The sequence below is a fragment of the Apodemus sylvaticus genome, chromosome 19 (assembly GCF_947179515.1).
Source record: "Apodemus sylvaticus chromosome 19, mApoSyl1.1, whole genome shotgun sequence".
Taxonomy (NCBI): domain Eukaryota; kingdom Metazoa; phylum Chordata; class Mammalia; order Rodentia; family Muridae; genus Apodemus; species Apodemus sylvaticus.
Genome location: NC_067490.1, coordinates 59,551,884 through 59,575,392, shown reverse-complemented (window position 1 = coordinate 59,575,392; position 23,509 = coordinate 59,551,884). Strand labels below are relative to the sequence as shown.

Here is a 23,509-nt window from a genome sequence, read left to right as displayed (position 1 = left end):
CCTTGTTCTGGAAAGACTCAGTGAAGCAGTATAGGGCAAAACCAGAGCAGGGAAGTGGGAAGGGTTGGGTGGGAGAACAGGGGAAGGGAAGGGGGCTTATGGGACTTTCGGGGAGTGGGGGGCTAGAAAAGGGGAAATCATTTGAAATGCAAATAAAAAATATATCGAATTAAAAAAATTAGTTACTCACCTTTATGTTCACGTGTACTGTCAGATAATTAGAAAGCCCCGTTAAAGTTTAGTATCATAAATAGAAGTTAAATCACCACTTGCCAGATTATTTTATTTGTGTGCTTCCAGGAGTGTGCATGTGTATTAATGGATATGCATACATGTTTCTGTGCTGTGGGTATATTATGCATATAAAACCCAGTGTCCATGTCAAATTTTTTTCTACATTTGATTTCTACTTCATGTTTGGAGGCTGTGCCTCCCACGAAACCTGGAGTTCATCAATTCAGCTATAATAACAAGCCAGCAAGCTCAAAAAAAAATAACCAGACTTTTCTTAACTAGAACTGGGATTATAGAAATGTTTTCACCTGGGTACTGAAGAAAATACCCAGATACTCTTGCTTTGACACAAAACTCTATATGGACTAAGTTATCTACAAAGCATCTCTCATGAAATTCCAAATGCAGAATTCCAACCCTGGTTTCTATAGCCATGACCAATGAATCATGAAGCTTTGCTATAATACTAATTTTCTTGATACTTCTGTACTATAGGAGAATCAGATTACAAAGAAAGATGTTGATTAATAAAAGTCATCCAGAAGAGTTTATTCTACTTGGCTTTGGAGACTGTCCTTGGCTGGAACTTCCTCTCTTCATTATTCTTCTGGTAACATACCCCACAGCCATGATTGGAAACATTGTCATCATTCTGGTGTCCATATTAGACACCTGTCTCCACAGCCCCATGTACTTCTTCCTCAGCAACCTCTCCTTTCTGGACATGTGCTATACCACAAGCATTGTGCCTCAGATGCTAACCAACCTTGGGGGCTCCACAAAGACCATCAGCTACATGAGGTGTGTAGTTCAGCTTTATTTCTTCCACACAATGGTGGGTACAGAGTGTGTCCTCCTGGCTCTTATGTCCTTTGACCGATATGTGGCCATCTGCAAACCACTGCACTACACTCTCATAATGAATCGACGTACCTGCCTCCTGTTAGTGTCCACTGTGTGGCTGACTGGAATTTCCTATGCTGTCACAGAGGCCACTGTGACACTGCAATTGCCTCTATGCGGCCACAATAAAATGGATCATTTGCTGTGTGAGATTCCAGTTCTGATAAAAACTGCTTGTGGTGAAAAAGAGACTAATGAGCTTGCTCTCTCTGTGGTTTGCATTTTTCTTTTAGCTGTTCCTCTGTGTTTAATTCTTGCCTCCTATGCTTGTATTGGACATGCTGTCTTTAAAATCAAATCTTCAGAGGGAAGGAAAAAGGCCTTTGGGACATGTTCCTCTCATCTCATTGTAGTTCTCTTGTTCTATGGTCCAGGCATTAGCATGTATCTTCTGCCTCCCTCTTCTATTACAAAAGACCAACCCAAGTTCATGGCTCTCTTCTATGGAGTAGTAACTCCTACACTGAACCCATTTATCTATACCCTGAGGAATAAGGATGTAAAGGGGGCATTAGGTAACCTTTTCAGAAACATTTTTATTTCAAAGTGAAACCTTATGGGCATTATACAAAATAGTTAACAAATTATCAGCTTTTCTGATAACTCAGTCCCTGTCTTTTTTTTTTTTCATTCCCTGTCTTAAAACAACAACCAAAAAAAACCTCAGCTGTCTTTTTTTTTTTTTAACATGTTCTTGCAAATCCTGTCTTGTTACTTGATTAACCATACTAGGCAATGGTTAATCTTGGTCAACAAATATGGATGTTTTGTTTAGAAAAATTATTAAAATATTTGTATTGGTTTTAATACATCTACAAATAGTTACTTTATTAAGTGATAAAACAATAATTTAATTTATAATCCACTTACATTGTTTTAAGCTAATTAGCATGAAATCCACATAGTAAACATTTGTCACTGGCTTTTGAACTTGTCATTTGTGACATAAATCTTTACTGTCTTTAAGTTTTCATAATTACTTGTGGGAAGGCTAGTGGTACAGTAACAGCTTTTAATAAACTATTTTATAAGACATAGACTTTATTTATGTGGATGCTATATGGATTATGGAATGTGTTTTAAGACCCCCCAAAGAGTTAGTAATTTGTAATTTAGATTTTGATTTAAAATAGAAGTTGTTTAATTTTTCTATAATAGGAGTTTTTAATAGATATGCAATTTCATGTAAGGATGTTCAAAATCTACAGAGCTAACAGTTTAATTATCTAAAACAGTTCTAGGACTAACACTGAGAGTTTAATTTTTATCATGAAATCAGTTACACTTCATTATAATAAGTTGATGGGTTATATAGCTATGTGGTATTAGATTAATTTGTGGGTAAGTAAATAGGGTATACAATAAAGAACTAAACACTAGCAAAAATGCAAGGCGTGTCAGATTTCTTGGACCTGATGTAACCAACTTTTTCACCATAAAGACTTGGGTGCTGGGAACTGAACTTGGGTCCTCTGGAAGACTCGTGAGTGCTTTTAACTGCTAAGCCATCTCCTTAACCCTCTTTTCTTGTGACTTTTATATTAGGTAGCCACACATTTGTGGTCAAAGGAATAATCAGAAGAATCAGTGAGGATAGGACTCAGGGTTGGAGACCTAAAGGCAAATGAGGGTTATTTACTAAAATATTACAAAATTTCAATTAATTGGAAATGTAAGCATATAAGACCTATTGTACAAAATAATTATTAAAATTAGTACTTAGAAAACATCTAAGAGAGTATATCTTGAATGTTCTCACTGAAAAATTATGTAATAACGGATATAATGACTGTCTTGAATAAATTATTTTATGATATACACATATTAATATAATCATCCAAAATTCCTATGTGTTGAGTATACTTTACCATAAGTGTGGAAATTTTCAAATGATTAAAGATAGAACTGCAGTACATGTCTCAAATCATAAGGTTTCCATAGTACATGATATTCAAAGATGCTACTAAGGTGGTTTTAAATTTAATATTCTTGCTATATTTAGCATAAAATACTGGTGATTGATCGACAACAAGGAAAGTTGTTTTGAAACCTACTGTAAACTCTGATCAGACTTTACAAAGTAAAGTCAATTGCACACAGGACAAAATAGTTTAATGTAAATAGTATAAATGCACAATGAGGAACAAATCAAACATCAAAGCATTTCTTGAAATCATTGAAGTCCCACCACTAGTTAAGGAGCTATTGGCAACTGATAATTGCTGGCAGAAGAACAGTCCTTTTTTATATATTTATTTCAAAATATGTACATAATTTTCATCTATGAATGTGGGGGTGTAGATGGGGGTGGGGTGGGGGTGTGTTTTAAATATAGTTATCCTATAAGAGGGCAACAATGTCCTGGTAAAACACCACAAACTAACAAATAAAAAGCTCAGTGTCAGGAATAGATTACCTCCATTGGAGTTGTTGGCAAGTGAGTTCCCATAAATTCTCAGATATTATAGACTATTGTCATTGCTCTTGTTTAGTCTCTAGATCTTGATGATAAACCCTATTGCTGAAGCCATCACATACTTGAGTCATAGAAAATGAGGAAATCAAACTACTATAGACCTGGAAGCTTCATCCCTACTGAGTAACTTTGATAGTACTAGAAGAAGTAATTCTAAATCCTGTTCATCTGCCAAACTCCTGCCTGCCAATACATCCCTACTGGTAAAATAGTGGCCCAATATCATGAAAGTAAGCAATGATTTTCTGATTGCTCTCTCTGACTTTCTGTCTCTCTCTCTCTCTCTCCTTTCCTCCCTCCCTCCACCTATTCTTCTCTTTCTCTTCTCCTTTTCTCTCTCTCCCTCAGTCTCTCACCCCCTCACACCACCTGTAATATATTTCAGGCTCAGCAGTTTGAAATAGATTGATCTAGTCAACTAGGAAGAACAGAAAGCAGACAGGCATCTCCAAACACATAACTGTTCTTTAATTAGAAAAACTGAAGGACCACCATCTCTCTGTGAAGTGGAAACTGTGCACATGGCATTGAATGCTTCATGTTTTTATAGGACTGAAAAGGAGACTTTTGCAGGTGTAGTTAAGTTCTCCTGCAACCTCAGAGTGGTAGATACTATTCAAAAACATATGTTCATCCTCTTAGAAGTATTCAGAACTCAATATCCCACAGATAATTAGGGAAGTCAAATTTCCTGTCCATATCTTCTCAGTCCATCTGGGGCCTTAAGGTCATTAAACCTTTCATAAGTACTCTAGTGCTGAACCCCTAGCCTTAACTTAAACTGGAATATCATTCTTGTTCAAACACTCTATTTGTGGATGATATAATAGTATACTTAAGTGACTCCAAAAATTCTACCAGAGAACTCCTACAGCTGGTAAATGACTTCAGCAAAGTGGCTGGATATAAAATTAACTCAAACAAATTTGCAGTCGTTCTCTACTCAAACGATAAATGGATTGAGAAAGAAATTAGGGAAACAACACCCTTCACAATAGTCACAAATAATATAAAATATCTTGGAATGACTCTAACCAAGCAAGTGAAAGATCAGTATGAAAAGAATTTCAAGTCTCTGAAGAAAGAAATCAAAGGAAACATGGAGTCATCTACCACAAACATAATGTTTCAAAAGTCTTCCAACTTCACAAATTCTAGTAGTATTTAAGCTGTCATTTTTGTTTATAATTCTTGAGTTATCTTTATTTTCAGTAGGTCTTTATGTCGCTGTTACTTTAAGCATAAATACATAGTCTGTAGAGCCCTATAAAGTCCTGAAACTTAGCACATTTGTTCCCCATGAAAAAAACCCATAGGTAATAAACCTATGACTATTCAAGTTTGTTATAGCAAGCTCCAAAGAAATTGCGTGTAATATAGGTGTGTTTTAATCGTGTGGGTTATTAATGTATGTTAATTATTAGCATAATATTATGTTAATTACATGTAACATATTTATCATCCTCAATTATTTATTTATTTATTTATTTATTTATTTATTTATTTATTTATTTATTTATTTGTCTATTTATTGATTGATTGATATAGGTTTTCATGTGTAGAGTATCTGGCTAGGAACTCAATATATACATCAGTTTGACCTCCAACTCACAGAGATCCATCAGCTTCTGTCTTCTTAGTCCTAAAATTAAAGTGGCACCACTCTTGTTGGCACTGTACCCTAGATTCTTTAAATAACTTCTCTAGTAGTTTGAATAGAAATGATCTCCATAGGAGTGCCCTACCTGGGGATCCATCCTATCTGCAGACACCAAACCTTACACTATTGGTGTGGTCAAGAGGTACTTGCTGGCAAGAACCTAGTGTGTCTGCTCCTTGGGAAGTCAGGCCAGCAACTGAACAATGCAGATATAGATGCTTGGGTCCATCAGACTGAGCTCAGGGACCCTATGGGTGAGCTAGCAGAAAAACTGGAGGAGCTGATGGGAGTTGCAACCTCAGAGGAAGAAAAACTAGACCACCAACCAAGGAGTATACATGGAGGGATCCATGACTCCAGATATATATGTAGCAGAGGATGGATGGCCTTGCTTATCATCAATGGTAGGGGAGGTCATTGGTCCTATGGAGGTTTGATGCCCCAGCATAGAGAGATGCTGGAGTGATGGGTTGGAAGAGGGTGAGTGAGGGAGCACCTTCATGGAGGCAAAGGGGAGGGGAAAGAGGGTGGATGTGGGATAGGGGTGCTGTGGAGGGGTAACCAGGAAGTGGGATATTATTTGAGATGTAAACAAATGAAATGATTAATAAAAAAGGAAGGAAGGAAGGAAAAAAGAAAGAAAGAAAGAGAGAGAGAAAGAAAGAAAGAAAAAGAAAGAAAGAAAGAAAGAAAGAAAGAAAGAAAGAAAGAAAGAAAGAAAGAAAGAAAGAAAAGGAGGAAGGAAGGGAAGGAGGGAGGGGAGAGGAAGGAAGGAAGGAAGGAAGGAAGGAAAGAAAGAAAGAAAGAAAGAAAGAAAGAAAGAAAGAAAGAAAGAAAGAAAGAAAGAAAGAAAGAAAGAAAGAAAGAAAAAAGGAAGGGTCCCCCACAGACTCATGTGTTTAAATGCTTGGCCCATGAGAATGGCGCTATTAGGAAGTGTAGCCTTGATGGAGGAAGTGTATCACTGTGAAGAAATGCCCAGTGAAGCAGTCTTCTTCTGCTGCCTTCGGACTAAAATGTATAACTCTCAGCTCCTTCTCCAGCATCACCTGCTTACTGCCATGCTTCCCACAATGATGATAATGGATTAAACCTCTGAAACTGTAAGCCAGCCCCAATTAAATGTTTTACTTTGTAAGAGTTGCCTTGGCCATGGTGTCTCTTCACAGCAACTAAGCCCAAAGAAGACAACCTCCAAATAACTTATAATACACAATACAAAGTAAATAATAGTTATATTGTACTTTGATGAAAAAAATAAATGGAATTAGTCTCTGCAGAGTCATTACAGGTGTGATAATTTCAAGATACTTTCAGTCCAGCTGAATCCACAGATCTGGAACCCATAGACACAGTGGACCAACAACATATACAAGTAGTAAAGGGCAGAATGATTTCCATAAATCGTTCAGAACAAGTGTACACGCTTTCTGTACAAATTTTGTGAGAAATAATTTTAAAATTATAAAACTTAGAATTAATATATATGTAATAAATCCATATACCAAAGTTGATACCTTCATGAGTAAAACATGATGACAACATCACTGAATGTTTCTCTTATCTCTATGTTTATACTCTTTGTACTTGTGTCTACATGTGACTGTATGTGTGCTATATCTTAAAGTTTATTTTGCAACAACTTGTCCAAATATTGTTAAATTTTTCATCTTTTTTTGAGATTTTCTTTATTCGTGTTATATGTATGGGTAGTTTTCCTGCAGGTATACCATGTGTGTTCAGTTCTCACTGAGTCTAGAAGAGGGTAGCAGATACTCTGGAATTGGAGTTACAGATGTTTGCTGCTATATAGGAAGTGACAATTGAACACAGATTCACAAAAGCAGCCAGTTTTGTGAATGACTCTTAACCTTTGAGTCATTTTTCTCAGCCCTAAACCTTGTCAAATGTTAAGGTAAATTATTTTACAAACTTTGTATATTAGTTCTTTGAGATTTTGTAAAATGTGCTTTTATTGTTTCCATTCCCTAACTCTTATCAGATCCAACCCTTTCCTTTCCCGCCCAGCTTTATGTCCTCTTTGAAAATAATAAAATAAAATAAATCCATTAAGATCCATTAAGTCCATTTTGTGCTGCCCATATATTCTTGCTGTGTACTCTTTTACTAGAACATTGTTGGATTTCCAGAAGCAATAGTTTTAAAGAAGCCTGATTTTTTTCCCCTTCTCCCAGCATTTACCAATTACCAGTAGCTCCTTGGCTATGGATAAAACTTTGTTCCTGTCTTCACTCTCAATACTGGGATTTTGTCTGACTTAGGTTTACTCAGGTCTTGTGTATGCTGTCATGACTATGAGTTCTTATATGTATATTTCTTCTATATCCAGAATACCCTGCTTTCTTTTCATTATCTACCACCTCTAGCTCTTAAAATATTTCCACTAACATTTTCTACAATGTTCCCTAATCCTTAGGAGGAAGTATACAATATACATGTCCTATATATGGTTGAATATTCTGCAGTCTCTTATTCTTTGTACATTGACTACTTGTGAGTCCCTAAGAAGCACACTATATAAGCTTCTCTAATGAGGATTGAAAGATGAATTAATTTATGAGTTAAAAGTAAGTCATTAGTTTTTCCAGTCTGAGCCAGTACCCTGAGGAGACCTTGGGTGCTAGCTCTGTATCCAGTCCCACAACATCCAGAAGAAGCTTGATTCTCAGATTGTCTAACATGCCCAGGATCATAGGTGAGGAGGCTACAACATCTGCCCCAACACCAGGAGTAACTGGGACCTGTAGGATCCAGCAACACAGGAACCCCCACCCAGACAGTGGCACAGGTTCCTTCCAGTCTGAGCCTGTACCCTGAGCACACCTTGGGCATTAGCCCAGCACCCATTCCCACAACACCCTGAAGAACTCAACTCTCAGGTTCTCTAACATGTCCAGGATCACAGGATCTCAAGAGCTTGGTCACAACAGAATTTCAGGATCCCAGAAGCATTTTGACTCCTAGGAGCTCTGATACACCAAGAATCTCAGAATCACAGGATCCCAGAATCACAGGATCCCAGAGGGAACTGGATTATGAGGAGTTCTGAAACAACTAGTGTCAGAGAGATAACCAGATGGCAAGAGGCAAACATAAGAACATAAGCAACAGAAACCAAGGTTACTTGGCATCATCGGAACACAGTTCTCCCACCATAGCAAGTCCTGAATGCACAATCACACCAGAAAAACAAGATTCAAATTTAAAATCACTTCTTATGATGATGATAATAGACGATTTTAAGGACATAAATAACTCACATAAAGAAACACAGGAGAACACAGGTAAACAGGTAGAAGCCCTTAAAGAGGAAACACAAAAATCCCTTAAAGAATTACAGTAAAACACAACCAAACAGGTGAAGGAATTGAACAAAACCTTCCTAGATCTAAAAATGGAAATAGAAACAACAAAGAAATCACAAAGGAAGACAACCCTGAAGATAGAAAACCTAGGAAAGAGATCAGGAATCATAGATGCAAGCATCACCAACAGAATACAAGAGATAAAAGACTCTCAGGTGCAAAAGATACCATAGAAAACATTGACACAACAGTCAAAGAAAATGCAAGAGCACCCATTCATAAAAGAAACTTTACTAAAGCTCAAAGCACTCATTGAATGCCCCTCAATAAGAGTGTGAGACTTCAACACCCCACTCTCACCAATGGACATATCATTGAAACAAAAACTAAACAGAGACAGAGTAAAACTAATAGAGGTTATGAACCAAATGGATTTAACAGATATCTATAAAACATTTCACCCTAAAACAAAAGAATATACCTTTTTCTCCAAAATTGACCATATAATTGGTCACACACAAAACAGCTCTTAATCGATACAAGAAGATTGAAATAATTCCATGCATCCTATTAGATCACCATGGCCTAAGGCTGGTCTTCAACAACAGCACAAATAATAGAAAGCCGATATACATGTGGAAACTGGACAACTCTCTATTCAATGATAACTTGGTCAGGGAAGAAGTAAAGAAAGAAATTAAAGACTTCCTGGAATTTAATGAAAATCATACCCAAACTTATGGGACACAATGAAAGTGGTGCTAACTGGAAAACTCAGCAAATTCATAGCAGAGCAATGGATACAGAAAATGTGGTACATTACAAAATGGAGTACTACTCAGCTACTAAAAACAATGAATTCATGAAATTCTTTGGCAAATGGATGGACCTAGGAAATATCCTGAGTGAGGTAACCCAATCACAAAAGAACACACACAGTATGCAGTCATTGATAAGTAGATATTAGCCCCAAAGCTTGGCATACCCAAGATAAAACTCACAGATTACATGAAGTTCAAGAAGACGGAAGACCAGAGTGTAGGTGCTTCAGCCCTTCTTAGAAAGGTGAACAAAATATTCATGGGAGCAAATACGGAGACAAAGTAGAGCAGAGACTAAAGGCTATTCAGAGACTTCCCCACCTGGGGATCCATCCCATATATAGTCACCAAACCCAGACACTATTTTGGATGCTAAGAAGTGCTTGCTGAAAGGAGCCTGATATAGCTGTCTCCTGAGAGGCTCTGCCAGAGCCTTACAAATACAGCAGTGGATGCTCGAAGACAACCATTGGACCGACCGAGAGTAGGGTCCCCAATGGAGGAGTTAAAGGAAGAACTGAAGGAGCTGAAAGAGTTTGCAACCTCATAGGAAGAACAATATCAACCAACTAGACCCCCCCCAGAGCTCTGAGGGATTAAGTCACCAACCAAGAAGTACACATGGAGGGACCTGTGGCTCCAGCTGCATATGTAGCTGAGGATGGCCTCGTCATACATCAATGGGAGGAGAGGTCCTTGTTTTTTATGAAGGCTAGATAGATGCCCCAGTGTGGAGGAATTCAAGGGCAGGGAGGTGGGAGTGGGTGTGTGGGTGGAGGAACACCCTCATAGAAGCAGGGGGAGAGGGAATGGGATAGGGGTTTCTGAGGCAGGGGACTGGAAAAAGGGATAACATTTGAAATGTAGATTTTAAAAAATCCAATAAATAAATAAAAGTTAAAAAGAAAAACATGCTATTGGCACAAGACTAGATGTGTAGGTCAGTGAAATAGAATAAGATTAACTATCTCTCCACTTAAAAAAAAAAACCTCAAAATTGATCAGAATTGGGTTTTTTGGTATGGGAGGTAGGGCGGATATGTGGGTGTATATTCATGTGAGTCTGCAGAGGTTTTGGGGGGTTTGTTTTTTTCTACTTCTGGTTATTCTCTCATCATGACTGCAGCTTTCACTCCATCTCTTCTTCCTTTCCTTTCTCCCAGATTCACCACCCCCTCACTTTCCCTCAGAAAAGAGAAGGTCTTCCAAGGATAACACCCAAATGTGGCATAAAAACCTGCAATAGGACCAAACACATATTCTTACATCAAGGCTAGACAAGGCAAGGCAGTAAGAGGAAAAGGGTTCCAAAGTCAGAGAAAAAAGTCAGGGACAGATCCTATTCCCACTAATAGGAATTCTACAAGAATCCTGAGCAACACAACCATAATAAATATGCAGAGGACCTAGATCAGTCCCATACAGAGCTCCCTCATCTTTGTGATCCCACTTGAGTCCTAGTCAGTCTATTCTCTGAGTCATTATTTCATCAATATCTGGTTTTATGTTGAGATCTTTGATCTACTACGACTTGAGTTTTGCATTCTTCTAGATGCAGATATCCAATTAGACCAGTATCATTTGTTGAAGATCCTTTCGTTATTCCATTGTATGGTTTTCCCTTAGTCAAAATTTAAGGGTCCAACAGTGTGTTAGCATATTACAGGGTCTTTCATTCAATTCCATTGATCAGTCTATCTGTGCCTATACCAGTACTGTGCAGTTTTTATTGCTCTGTAGTACACCTTGAGAACAGGAATTTGGATACCTCTAAAAGATCTTAAATAATTCATGATATTTTTTGTCTATTCTGGATTTTTTGTTTTTTCATATGAAGTTGAGAATTGCTTTCTCAAGGTCTGTACAGAATTATGTTGGAATTTGGATGAAAATTCCACTTAATCTGTAGATTACTTTTGGTAAGATGGCCATTTCTCACTATGTTAATCCTAACAACCTATGAGTATGAAAGATCTTTATATAGTCTATATTTTCTATAAAATGAATCTTTTCTATATTCTCATATCTTCCTCAATCTCTTTCTTCATAGGCTTCAAGTTCTTGTCACAAAGTTCTTTGACATGCTTGGTTAGAGTAACAGCAAGATATTTTATTTTATTTGTTGCTATTGTTAAGGTGTTCTTTCCCTGATTTCTTCCTCAGTCTATTTATTGATAATATGAAGGAGAGCCATTGATTCTTTTTTAGTTAATTTTGTATCCAGCCACTTTGCTAAAGGTACTTATCAGCTGTACGAGTTCTCTGGTAGAATTTTTTGTGGTCACTTATGTATACTATCATATCCTCAAATAGTGAGACTTTGACTTCTTCCTTCTCAATTTGTAACCCTTTTATCTTTTTTCTTGTTTTATTGCTCTAGCTAGAACTTCAAGTACTATATTATATGAAGAGAGAGAGAGAGAGAGAGAGAGAGAGAGAGAGAGAGAGAGAGAGAGGCAGAGAGAGAGAGAGAGAGGGAGAGAGAGAGAACAGCCTTTTCTTGTCTCTGATTTTAGTGGAATTACTGTAAGTTTTTCTCCATATAAATTGATGTTGACTATTGGCTTGCTGTATATTGCTTTTATTATGCTTAGGTATACACTATGTATCCCTGATCTCTCCAAGACTTTTAACATGAAGGATGTTGGGCTTGATCAAAAGTTTATTCAACATCCAATGAGATGATAATTTGATTTTTTTCTTTCAGTGTTTTACATGATGGGTTATATTGATGGATTTTCATATATTGAACCATCCCTGAATCACTGGGCTGAAGTCTACTTGGTCATGTTAGATGGTGTCTTTGATGTGCTTCTAGATTCTGTTTGTGAGTATTTTTTCATCAGTGTTCATAAGGTAGATTGGTCTAAAATTCTTTTTTGGTTGAGTTTTTGTGGGGTTTAGGTATCAGGGTGACTGTGGTCTCAGAGAATGAGTTTAGCAGTGTTTCTTCTGTTTGTACTTTGTAGAATAGTTTGACAAGTATTGCTATTAGCTCCTCTTTGAAAGTACGGTGGAATGTTGCACTAAAAACCATCTGGCCTTGAGGGATTTTGTTTGTTTGTTTGTTTGGTGTAGCCGCCCGCAGCCACATGTGAACTGGATACCTGGAAGAGAATTCTGGGGATAAATGGGAAGGGGACGAAAGAGAAATGAGTCAATACGACAGTTGCCGATAGAGACTGACTTTACTATTATTTAGCCAATATATATAGTCTTTAGAAAACCACCCTGCCCCCCAAATGGCCGCGAATTCCTTGGTTCTTGCTTCCAGTCATGCAGGTTTCTGCTGGTCTCCAGGTGAGACTGCTCTGAGGCAGCCTTGGTTGTTAAGGTGAAAGAGGCTGTATTGTTCCCAACAGAACAAGGGCCAGAGATAACACCAGGGGAAGGGTGGAGGCTGCCGGCCAGGAATGTCGCAGCTTGAATAGGATGGGCTGAGAAGTCCAGCTAAATGCTGTGGGGGAAGGGACAGTTTGGGATGCTTCTATTTACCTCTTCTATTTCCTTTGGGATAACAGGGCTGTTTAAATAGTTTACCTAAACTTTATTTAATATTGTTAAGAGAAATATGTCTAGAAAATCATCCATTTTGTTAAGACTTTCCAATTATGGAAGTATAGGCTAATGATTTTTTTTTTAATTTTTTCAGTGACTGCTATGTCCCCCTTTTCATTTCTGATTTAGTTTATTTGGATACTGTCATTTTTGTCTTTCAATTAGTTTGTTCAAGGCTTTGTTCATCTTGTTGATTTTCTCAAAGAACCAGCTCTTAGTTTTGTTGATCTTTTGTATTGTTATCTTTTTTTTTTTAGACTAGTATGATTTCTGCCTGGATTTTGATTATTTCCTGCCATCTTATTTTCTGCACGTTTACATTTTCTTAGAGTGTTCAGAGGTACTTTCACTTTTTATTAGATATATTCTTTATTTACATTTTAAATTATTTCCCCTTTCCTGGTTCCCCCCTCCCTGAAAGTCCCATAAGCCCTCTTCCCGCCTCCTGTTGCCCAATCAACCCCCTCCTGCTTTCCTGTCCTGGTATTCCCTTAGCCTGCTGCACTGAGCCTTTCCAGGACCAGGAACCTCTCCTTCCTTCCTTCTTGGGCACCATTTGATAAGTGAATTGTTTTGGGGTATTCTGAGCTTCTGGACTAATAATATCTACTTATCAGTGAATGCATACCATGTCTGTTCTTTTGTGATTGGGTTACCTCACTTAGATTATATTTTCCAGTTCCACCCATTTGCCTAAGGATATCATGAATTCATTGTTTTTAATAGCTGATAGTATTTCATAGAGTAAATATACCACATTTTCTGTATCCATTCTTCCATTGAGGATATACTTTTAAATTGTTAGTGTTTTCCTTTTAGCGCTGCTTTCATTAATTCCCACAAATTTAGGTATGTTCTGCCTTCATTTTCAATGATATCTGGAAAGTCTTTAATTTCTTTCTTTGTTTCTTTATTTCTTTACTCGTGACCCAGAGATCACTGAGTTAGAGAGTTCTTCAGTTTCAATGACTGTGTAGGTTTTCTTTTCTGGCCCTTCAACCTATTAGAGTCCCTGTTGAGATATTGAGTGTAATTCTGATTTGCCTTTGTATGATACCTGGACTTTTCCCTTGAAGGTTTTAATATTCTTTCTATGTTCTATAAATTTAGAGTTTTGATTATTATATGGTAGGTCGATTTTCTTTTCTGGTCCAATCTAATTGGTTTTCTGTATGCTTTTTGTATGTTTACAGGCACTTCTTTCTTTATATTGAGAAAGTTTTTTTTCTAAGATTTTGTTGAAAATATTTTTTCTGGTCCTTGGAACTGGGACTCTTCCCCACTTCTAAACCTATTATTCTTAGGTTAGTGCTTTTCACGACATCCCAGACTTCCCGGATGTTTTATGTCAGAAATTGTTGATTTAACATTTTTGACTGTTGTATTAATTTCTTATATTGTATATTCTACACCTAAGATTCCATCTTCTAACTCTTCTATTTTGTTGGTGATGTTTGTGTCTGTTGTTCCTGTTCTCTTCCCTAGGTTTTCCATCTCCAGGATTCTCTCATTTTGTGTTTTCTTTATTGCTTCTATTTTCATTTTCAGGTCTTGAGCAGTTTTATTTATTTCTTTCGCATGTTTTATTATATTTTTCTGTATTTATTTCAGGGATTTATTTGTATCCTCTTTAAATCTAACCTGTTAGATTGTGTTTTCCTGTATTTTTTAAACAATTTATTAATTTCCTTCTTAAAACTCTCTATCATTTTTATAAGATTGGATTTATGATTATTTTCTTGTGCTTTGGTTGTTAGGATATCCAGGGCTTGCTGTAGTAGGATAGCTCTGCTCTGAAGGTGCCATACTCTCCTTGCTTTTGTGGATTGGGTTCTTATGCTGGTCTTTAGCAATCTACTTGTCCTTGGATATTCCTATTGTAGCAAGTATTAGGAGGGGGCATAACCTTGATGATCCTGGTGTGGCCAGCTTTGTTTGGGTATCTTTGGGCTGGGCAATGGAACTCAGGGGACAGTGCAAGTCTTCCTGCAGTTAGTTATGCCCCTGGAGACATGGTTGTAAGGGGAGTGGGGTGGAGAAGGCAAGCAGAGAGGTGGTGGAACAATGAATCTCCAGAGGATATTACACTGCTCTGGACAGCTGGGCGTACCCCCAGAGGACTATGGTAAGGGGACAAGGGAATGGGTTCAGGGTAAAACTACAACCTCTATGGTTCTGTATAAGCAGGTGTGATGAAGGTGGGTGGAGAGGGGTCAGGACAATGAAGATCTGGGGGACAGCAGTCCACAAAACGCAGCTGGGAATGCCACAGAGGACTAAAGGTGGGTACAGGGGAATGGTTGCATAGGAGAAATATATGTTTCCAGATCAGCATGTTTGATCACGACATGGTTTTCATTCATTCATTCATTCACTCACGAAACTTTTTTTTTTTTGGTTTTTTCAAGACAGGGTTTCTCTGTATTGCCATGGCTATCCTGGAACTCACTCAGTAGACCAGGTTGGCCTCAAACCCAGAAATCCGCCTGCCTCTGCCTCCCAGCGTGCTGGAATTACAGGCGTGCACCACCACCCGGCTGAAACTTTTTAATATAACAAAATCAAGTATAAGATTAAAACAAATACTATCACATTAAAGTTGAGCAAGTCAAACCAACAGAAAGAAAACAGCCCAAGAGAAGACATGAGAATCAGGGACCTATTTGTTCACATACAGAGGAATCTCATAAAAACACTAAACCAGGGGTAGTAATACATAAGCAAAGAACGTGGAACATATCCATGAGAGACCTCAATGCTGCATCAGTCTCTGTGAGTTTAGATAAGCTTTGCTCATGTTGATTTAGAAGGCCTTGTTTACTTGGTATCATCCATTCCTCTAGCTCTTAAATGCTTTCTGCCTCAATTTCCATGGTGTTTCCTTAGCTCTGAGGTGAGAAAGTTGATAAAAACCTCACATTTAGGGCTGAGTGTTGCAAAGTCTTTTACTCTGTATATAGTGTCTGTCTGTAAGTCTCTATATGTGTTTCCATCTGCTGCAGGAAGAAGATTCTCTGACGATGGCTGAGCAAGGCAGTTATTTATGAGTATAGTAAAATATCATTAGGAATCATTTTCTCACTACATATTGTTTATTTTTTGAGACTAGTATTATCTGATTTATTCTAAGTCTCTGGGTTATCTTCTCTCTATTTCTTATTCACTCAAGCAGTGTTGGATATGGGATGCATCTCATGAGATGATCCTTAAGTTAAATCAATCATTGTTGATTACTCCCACAAGTTTTGTGACATTATTGCCCTGGCATATCTTGCAGGCAGTATACAATTGTAGATGAAAGATTTCTGTCTGGCTTGGTGTTTACATTTCTCTTAGTCTTGGCAACAGCCTGAATTATAACTTCAATTGTTTCAAAACTATATGAACTATTCTAAGAATGAGTGAAGGTACTTAAATTCTTATATAAATGCCAAAGACTTGTTTACTCATATATTGCTTAATTTACTTATTTTAATTATAATCTATGTAATACTTATATAAAGTGTTTTGTGAGTTTCAATGTGTTTACTTTCTGTCTAAAAACAGAAGATATCTTCCAACCTCTGTTTAGTATCTGCTAATTGTACCTAAGAAACATTTCCACTGAGAATACTTTCCCAAGGAATTTCTGTGCTAACACACCTGTGAGAGGGATAAATGAATGGTTTGATTGAAAACAATGCCTCCAATATTTGAGGCAACATACAGCAAGTATATAGTAGTACACTCACAAACTATGTTTGATACTTTCTACTACTGGCTGTCTGCTGTAAGTTCTATGGCTCTTGTGTCAACTATAAAGTAAGTTATGAAATAAATGATTGACTGTATATATGGATAACACTTTCTCTTCTCTCTAAAATCAAAAAGATGGAAATGAATCTTTATATTATTCTACTCCAGTGAAAAATATAAAAACAAGGTAAGTTAAATAACACTTTATTTCAAAAGGCATGAGATCTCAGAGAAGGTAGAAACATCTATGGATACTTGTATCTATTATATACATGAATGTCATACAATATTTTACCTCAGGAAATCTCTAAAATTAGAAATACTTTGTTCAGTAGTTTTAGAAACAAGTAATTTCCTCTTTGAATTTCTTCTCAACCTCTTTATCTTAAATTTATATAAACTTGAACAAGTAGAGTTTTTGACATATGCTGGATATTTGAACGAAGTGTTAAGTCTTTATTTAAATGTAAAAGTAAACCATAGGAATCAGTTTTGAGTAAATACTCAAAGTTACTATGATAAATTATCCATATGGTACATATGGGTGGGTATGTGTGTGCGTGTGTGTGTGTGTGTGTGTGTGTGTGTGTGTGTGTGTGAGAGAGAGAGAGAGAGAGAGAGAGAGAGAGAGAGAGAGAGAGAGAGAGACAGGCAGACAGACAGGCAGACAGACAGACAGAGACAAAGACTTAGATTTCATTTATAGGTTTTAGGGTCAGACAAAAAAGTATTTGGTCTTTAATTCTTTATATATCTAATAAATGACATAAGTTAAATTAAATAGCATTTGATGAAAACTAAGTATGACTGAGAGACACCACAATAAACAAATGAGCTGATGTTTGAAGATCCCAAGATGAATGCAGCCTAAAAATCATTAAAATGACTAAATCTTGTAAAAAAAAATAGATCTCTGTAGTGATATGAAATAAAAACTTACTTAAAGCAGAAAATACAAAATAGATACAATAACAAGCAAAATTAAATGACTATGAACATGAAATGTAAAGGATGGAATATCACGATATAATTAAAGAGCATAGATATATTTCAGAGCAAAGCACAAGTCAGGAGTATCTGTGTAATTGCTAAATAAATATCAAGATAAATTAAATGGCCAAGAATTATTCCTGCATTTGTCAAGTCAAAACTAAGCTTATACAATATGAACAACATTTGTATAATACAAAATAAATTAGGATGTCAACAGAGGAGTAGAGGGGTCGCCACTCTTGTATTCCATTATAGTAAATTCTAGGATAATTTCTAAGATTAAATGCCCTTTTAAAAGCTCTAAGAACAGTCAATGGCTGACCAAATTAAATGTGAATATAAAAATGCTAAATAAATAAACAATATACATCTTACATTGTAATTGATAATATGTAAAAACTGAAATTATTAAAATTCTGTTTTAAACAAAGTGAAATTCTTTGTATGTGGGCAGGTTTGTGTGTGAGTGTGAGAGGGGGGAGAGAGAGGGAGTGGGAGAGAAAGAGACTATGTGTATGCACATGTGGAAGACAAACGGCAAACTCTAATGTTCTTTAAAAGCTGCATACCTTGCTTTGTGATCTAGAGTCTCTCGTTGACTTGGGGTTTAACAATTAGCCTGGTGTGGCTGGCTAGAAAGTCACAGGGATCTATGTTTTACTCTACTACCCCACTGCTGAGATTACAAGTACACATCATTACACACAGCTTGTTTGAACAAATGTACTGTGTACTGAACTTGAATCCTAACTCTGATTGCCTGACCAGCTCTTACTGAGCTATCTCCCAGCCCATTGTAATTATTTCACATTCCATTTTCAATTGCACTAGCAATTAGGTCAAGATTTGTTTCTGAATTCAAATTGTTTTAAAATAGCATCATTAATGATGTCAGCTAAATGAAGTATGAAGGTGTCACCCTCATTCATGAAACACACATAGTGCTGTTATTTTACAATTCCAGATAATTGTATTAAGTTTTTATCTATAAAGAATATGAGAACCAAGTGGCATAGTAACACAGGGTGTTGGGACATAGATTAGACAATTAAAATTTTCTGTATTGTTCTCTTTCAGGTGTGACACACATTTCATAATAGCCTAAATCTCCTATCAGGTGGAACTATTCAAGTGAAGAGTTAAGATACTGTGGAAGTGACAAAATAATTTACTAATTCATCTACTAAAATTAATAAAATAATGATTTATTAATCAGTTGCTTGTCTTATACTACCAGATCACATTCTTAAGATACCAAAAGACAGATTTTACTTTCTCTTCTTCATGAAATTGGCAAGTGACTTGTCATCACAAACCTGTTGATAACTAAACTGCGAATGCTTTCTTTCAGTTTTGTGCTAGTCTATCAAGAATATGACAGTAATTTTATCTAATTATTAATTACCCTGTGTGCTGAATAAACTCCAATAAACTTTTTATCTCCCTAATCCATTTTCCATCCACCTCCAAATGAAATATCAGATGCCATATTTAGATAGTTAGCTATTTATTACTATATTCTCTGCTAATAATTAGAGAGGCCTAAATATTAAAATAATTAATGTCTTAAATGACATGGTAAGCTATTGAAGTTATAAATTCCTAATTTCAAGAGTCCATATAAAACACATGTTTGTTTTCAAAACTTCTCGGTATTTGAGATGCTAATTATTTTCCTGATGCCAATGAACTACAGTTAAAAAATGTATTTGAAGTTTGTTGAATTGGCCACGGGGAACTGTACTAACTCCTTCTTCATCGGAGTATATCAACTTGTAAATTAGACATTTCAATAGGACATTCCATATAACTTTGGTTATATTTATCCTCTCTATAGGTTTTCCTAAGTCCTCCTCCTTCCCTCCTGTATGATGAAGTTCTCTCTTTATTGCCATATGCTTTTTTACTATATTGTACACATCTTAAAAATAATACATTGTTTGTATTTATAAAACTGGCTTTTTTCACACAACACAAACATTCTAGCTCCATGAATTTCCTATAATGATGTAATCTTTTTCTCTGATACTAAGCAAAATTTTTGTATAAATCTTCAATTCTCTTTTATCGGTGTAAATTTTTGCTTTTGAGCCAGTGCCATTCAGTTTTTGTCACTATAAATTATGCTGGTAGTTTAAAGCAGTTATTGTAGCATCTCTATTGTTGCTCCTTTTGATTAGGAATGCTGTGGCTATTCAAATTATTTCATTTTCCACATGAATTTGGAGACTTCTACTTCTATTCCTGTGAAAATTATCATTGGAACTTAATGGGTATTGTATTGAATTTGTATATTGCTTTTGACAATACACCACTTTAATACCATAAATTCTGCTGATCTGACAAACATGAAAATACTCCCTACCTTTTACTGTATTCTAAAGTGTCTTTCTTCACTTCTTGAAGTTTCTATTGTAAAGGTCTTTAATTTCTTTGATTAAGTTTACATCTAGATAATTATTTGAATGTTCTCGTCGTTTTTGCTTAATTTTTTGTAAATTTCCTGATTTCTTTGATTTTTTTAAATAGAAAACCTAATGTGGAGAACGTCAGATAGACATAGTATTCCACCTTTAATTTCAGTTTTGAGATGGGATCACCAGAAATTTCTGACTAGGGATAATAGCTATATTGACCAGCTCTAAGTTTGATTGGGAGACTATTTCTCACTGAAAAAAATAAAAGAATGATCAAGAATGATTTCCTATAGCAAACCTTGCCTTCCACACTCACACACCTGTGCTGTATACTCTTACATGCATCTACACACATTTGAATATCTCTTTATGTACACACAAAGTAGGAGGGTGTTGAAAAATAAAACAAGGAAAAGTTAATATTTTCTGCATTTTCAGATTGCATTGTTCTACATTTTATAGTGTTTATCATATATAAGAATTTTCTGGTAAAAATCTTTAGAACTTTATAATTATGGGATTCTGTTATGTGAAAAAATAGTTTGATTATATTCTATTTCTCATTTGTATACTGTTTTGCACTATCTTTTCTTTACTGATCAGGCCAAGATTTCAATCACAATGTTCAATGTTACAGAATAAATGTCTTCCTTTACATCTTGTATTATAGAAGATGCTTTCAGATTTTCCAGGTTTAGTATAATATTGTCTACATATTTGCCATATTATAGCTTTTTTATTAAGTTGAGGTAAGGTATAGTATTTTTGGTGCTTCTTTTCACTTGGATTACTAAGAGACATTATATTTTTGTTAAAATAATTGTATGCATTTATTGAGATAATGTTGTGATTCCTACCCTTTATTTGTGCGTATATGTCATGTTATATTGATTGGTTTATATGTTGAACCATTTTAAGTTTCCTACAGTGAATCCTACCTGATCATGATGTTTGTATTTCCTCCTTTTTGCTTTGTTCTGAGCCTGTTTGAGTTCCAGGGTATTGCTAGATTCACATAATAAATGTTTTACACTTCCTTCATTTCTCCTTATTTAAATACTTTGAAGAGCATTGGAAATGGTTCGTCTCTTAAGATCTGTAGGAATTTATCAATAAATCAATTCAGTCTTGATCTCTGTTATATTGGCAGATTTACTGTTTTAGTCTCATTTTTATTGACCACATTAGTTTTTCATTTTGAATCTTGCCTCAGCTTTACCTATTCAGAAATGTGCTTTGAATTTCTTATAGATTTTTCAAATTAATAGGAGATTACATTTTTTTCAAAGCATTCCCTAATAGTGCTCTGAATTTCAGTGATAGCTGTTACAATACCACTTTCTTTATCTTAAGCAATTTATGTTGAAGAACTATCAAATTTAGTAGAAAAGAGATAATAAAAACTAGGGTATAAATGCTTGAAAACAGAGAGACCAAAATAAAGAGTCAATAAAACAGCGCTGGAACATTGAAAATATGCACTACACTGTCAAAACCTTGGCCAAACTAACTGAAAGAAAGACTGAAGACACAAATTAATTTGATTGTTTGGCCAAGTTTTTGAGAGTATACAACATATTTTCAATGCTTCAGCTCTGTTTTATCTACCCTTTATATTGTTTTCTCTGTTTCAAAGCATTTCTGCCCTAATTTTATTCCTTTTCTTCTAATGATTTTGATATTTGTAGTTCTTGTTTACTTAAACCCTGTATTAACTTAATAGGTAATTTATTTAGAGCACATTTGTATTTGTTTAAATGCAGACCAACAACAGCTATAATCTCATAACAGCTTTCATTCTGTCCCTTTGGCTAATGTTATATTGTATTTGTTTTTTCATGTAACTTTAGGGAAAAATTGATTTACTTCCTAAATTCTTCAATGATAACCCTCATCATTTAAAAATACATTTAGTTACTATGTTTTATACAATTTCTGCAGGTTCTATATCTGTTAATCTATACTTTATTCCATATAATCTACTAAGATACAAGAGATTAATTCATTTATTATTTATTTACATTCCCCTGAGTAGTGGTGCATGTCTTTGGTCCCAATATTCACGAGGCAGAAGCAAGCAGATCTCTGAGTTTTATGCTAGCCAGGTCTACAAAGAAAGGTCCAAAATATCCAGGGTTATACTGAGAACCCTGTCTTAGTGGGGTGGGGGGGGAACAAAAAAATAAACAACAAAAGACATGATTATTTTATGTTTGATTTAATTAGAATGTGCCATTAGTGGTTATTTGCTTGTTTTTCTGTTTCTTTTTTGTTTTGTTTTGTTTGCCTGAATGATCTATTATTGATAAGGTAGTAACCTACTTATATGTTAGAATTTGTTCATCTCTTTTGCTTTAGTACTCTTTAGTGAAATTGGATATGCTAACGTTTCTTGTATGGTCCATTCCTCATACATTTTAGGCACTCCTGTTGGGTAGTTTCTTTTATTAATACTAAGGTATCCTTTTTATAACCAATACTGTTTGCTTTTAGAATCCTTTTTTCTTGTAATTTCACTTTTGTTCACTTTACAAATGAGATGTGTTTGTTTGTTTGTTTGTTACATGCTATGAGTAATTGCTTCCTATATCTCATTTCAGTCTGGTAGTCTCTGCCTTTTAATTAGAAGATTGAGATTATTAATTCTTACTTAATTCTGAAAGGTATGTATGTCTTCCTATTATGTATGCTTGTTTCTTCTGTAATCTTTATAATAATATTTACTATCTTACCACTGAGATGCATTCTTTTCTATACATTCACAGTCATGGGTGTTTTGTTGTTTTTGTTTGCTTGTTTGTTTTAATCTGTGGGTAGAATTCTTGAAAGAATCTTCTGTAGCACTGGCATCATGATCAGACATTTCTTTAGTGTTTACCATGGAATTTTTGTACTTTACTTATGAGGCATAATTAACTATTCTGGGCAAAGTAATCTAATATGACAGACATTTTCATTAAGGAACTGAATTACAATATGCCATACTCTTGAATTTTTGAGTTTATATTATTAAAGGTACAGTTTGTCTTTTAATTTTTCATATCGTTTAATTTATGCCTATGTGTGCTTGTGGGGGGGTGTCCACACAAGTACAGAAATGGGTATTTTATTCTCTGGAGCTGGAGATGCAGATAGTTGTGCTACACTCATCATGGTACTGGGAATACATGCTTGGTTTTCTAGAAAAACAAACAGTGAGTACTCTTAAGTACTGAGTAATCTCTCCAAATCCCAACAACAAAAACCAACTACTGTATTTTATGCATTTATTTTTGCATGTGTCTGGCACTCCTCTCAGTTTTCAATATTTATTCTTTATTTTATGTATCTATTGTTTTAAATTAACATGGCACTTCTAAACTGTAGGTAAAATAAATCAAAGGAGA

The 23,509-nt window shown here is 35.6% G+C and overlaps 1 protein-coding gene across 1 annotated transcript; it reads left to right on the top strand.

Annotated features, from left to right (window-relative positions):
* Nucleotides 1–751: 751 nt before the first annotated feature.
* On the top strand, nucleotides 752–1,687 carry LOC127669374 (olfactory receptor 2B11-like). The gene has a single exon (XM_052163182.1). It carries the CDS (start codon nucleotides 752–754, stop codon nucleotides 1,685–1,687), a length of 936 nt encoding a protein of 311 aa, XP_052019142.1.
* Nucleotides 1,688–23,509: the final 21,822 nt, after the last annotated feature.

Bases quoted from the DNA above. Each gene is read 5' to 3' on its own strand.
- LOC127669374 (XM_052163182.1), top strand. From the start codon at position 752: ATGTTGATTAATAAAAGTCATCCAGAAGAGTTTATTCTACTTGGCTTT.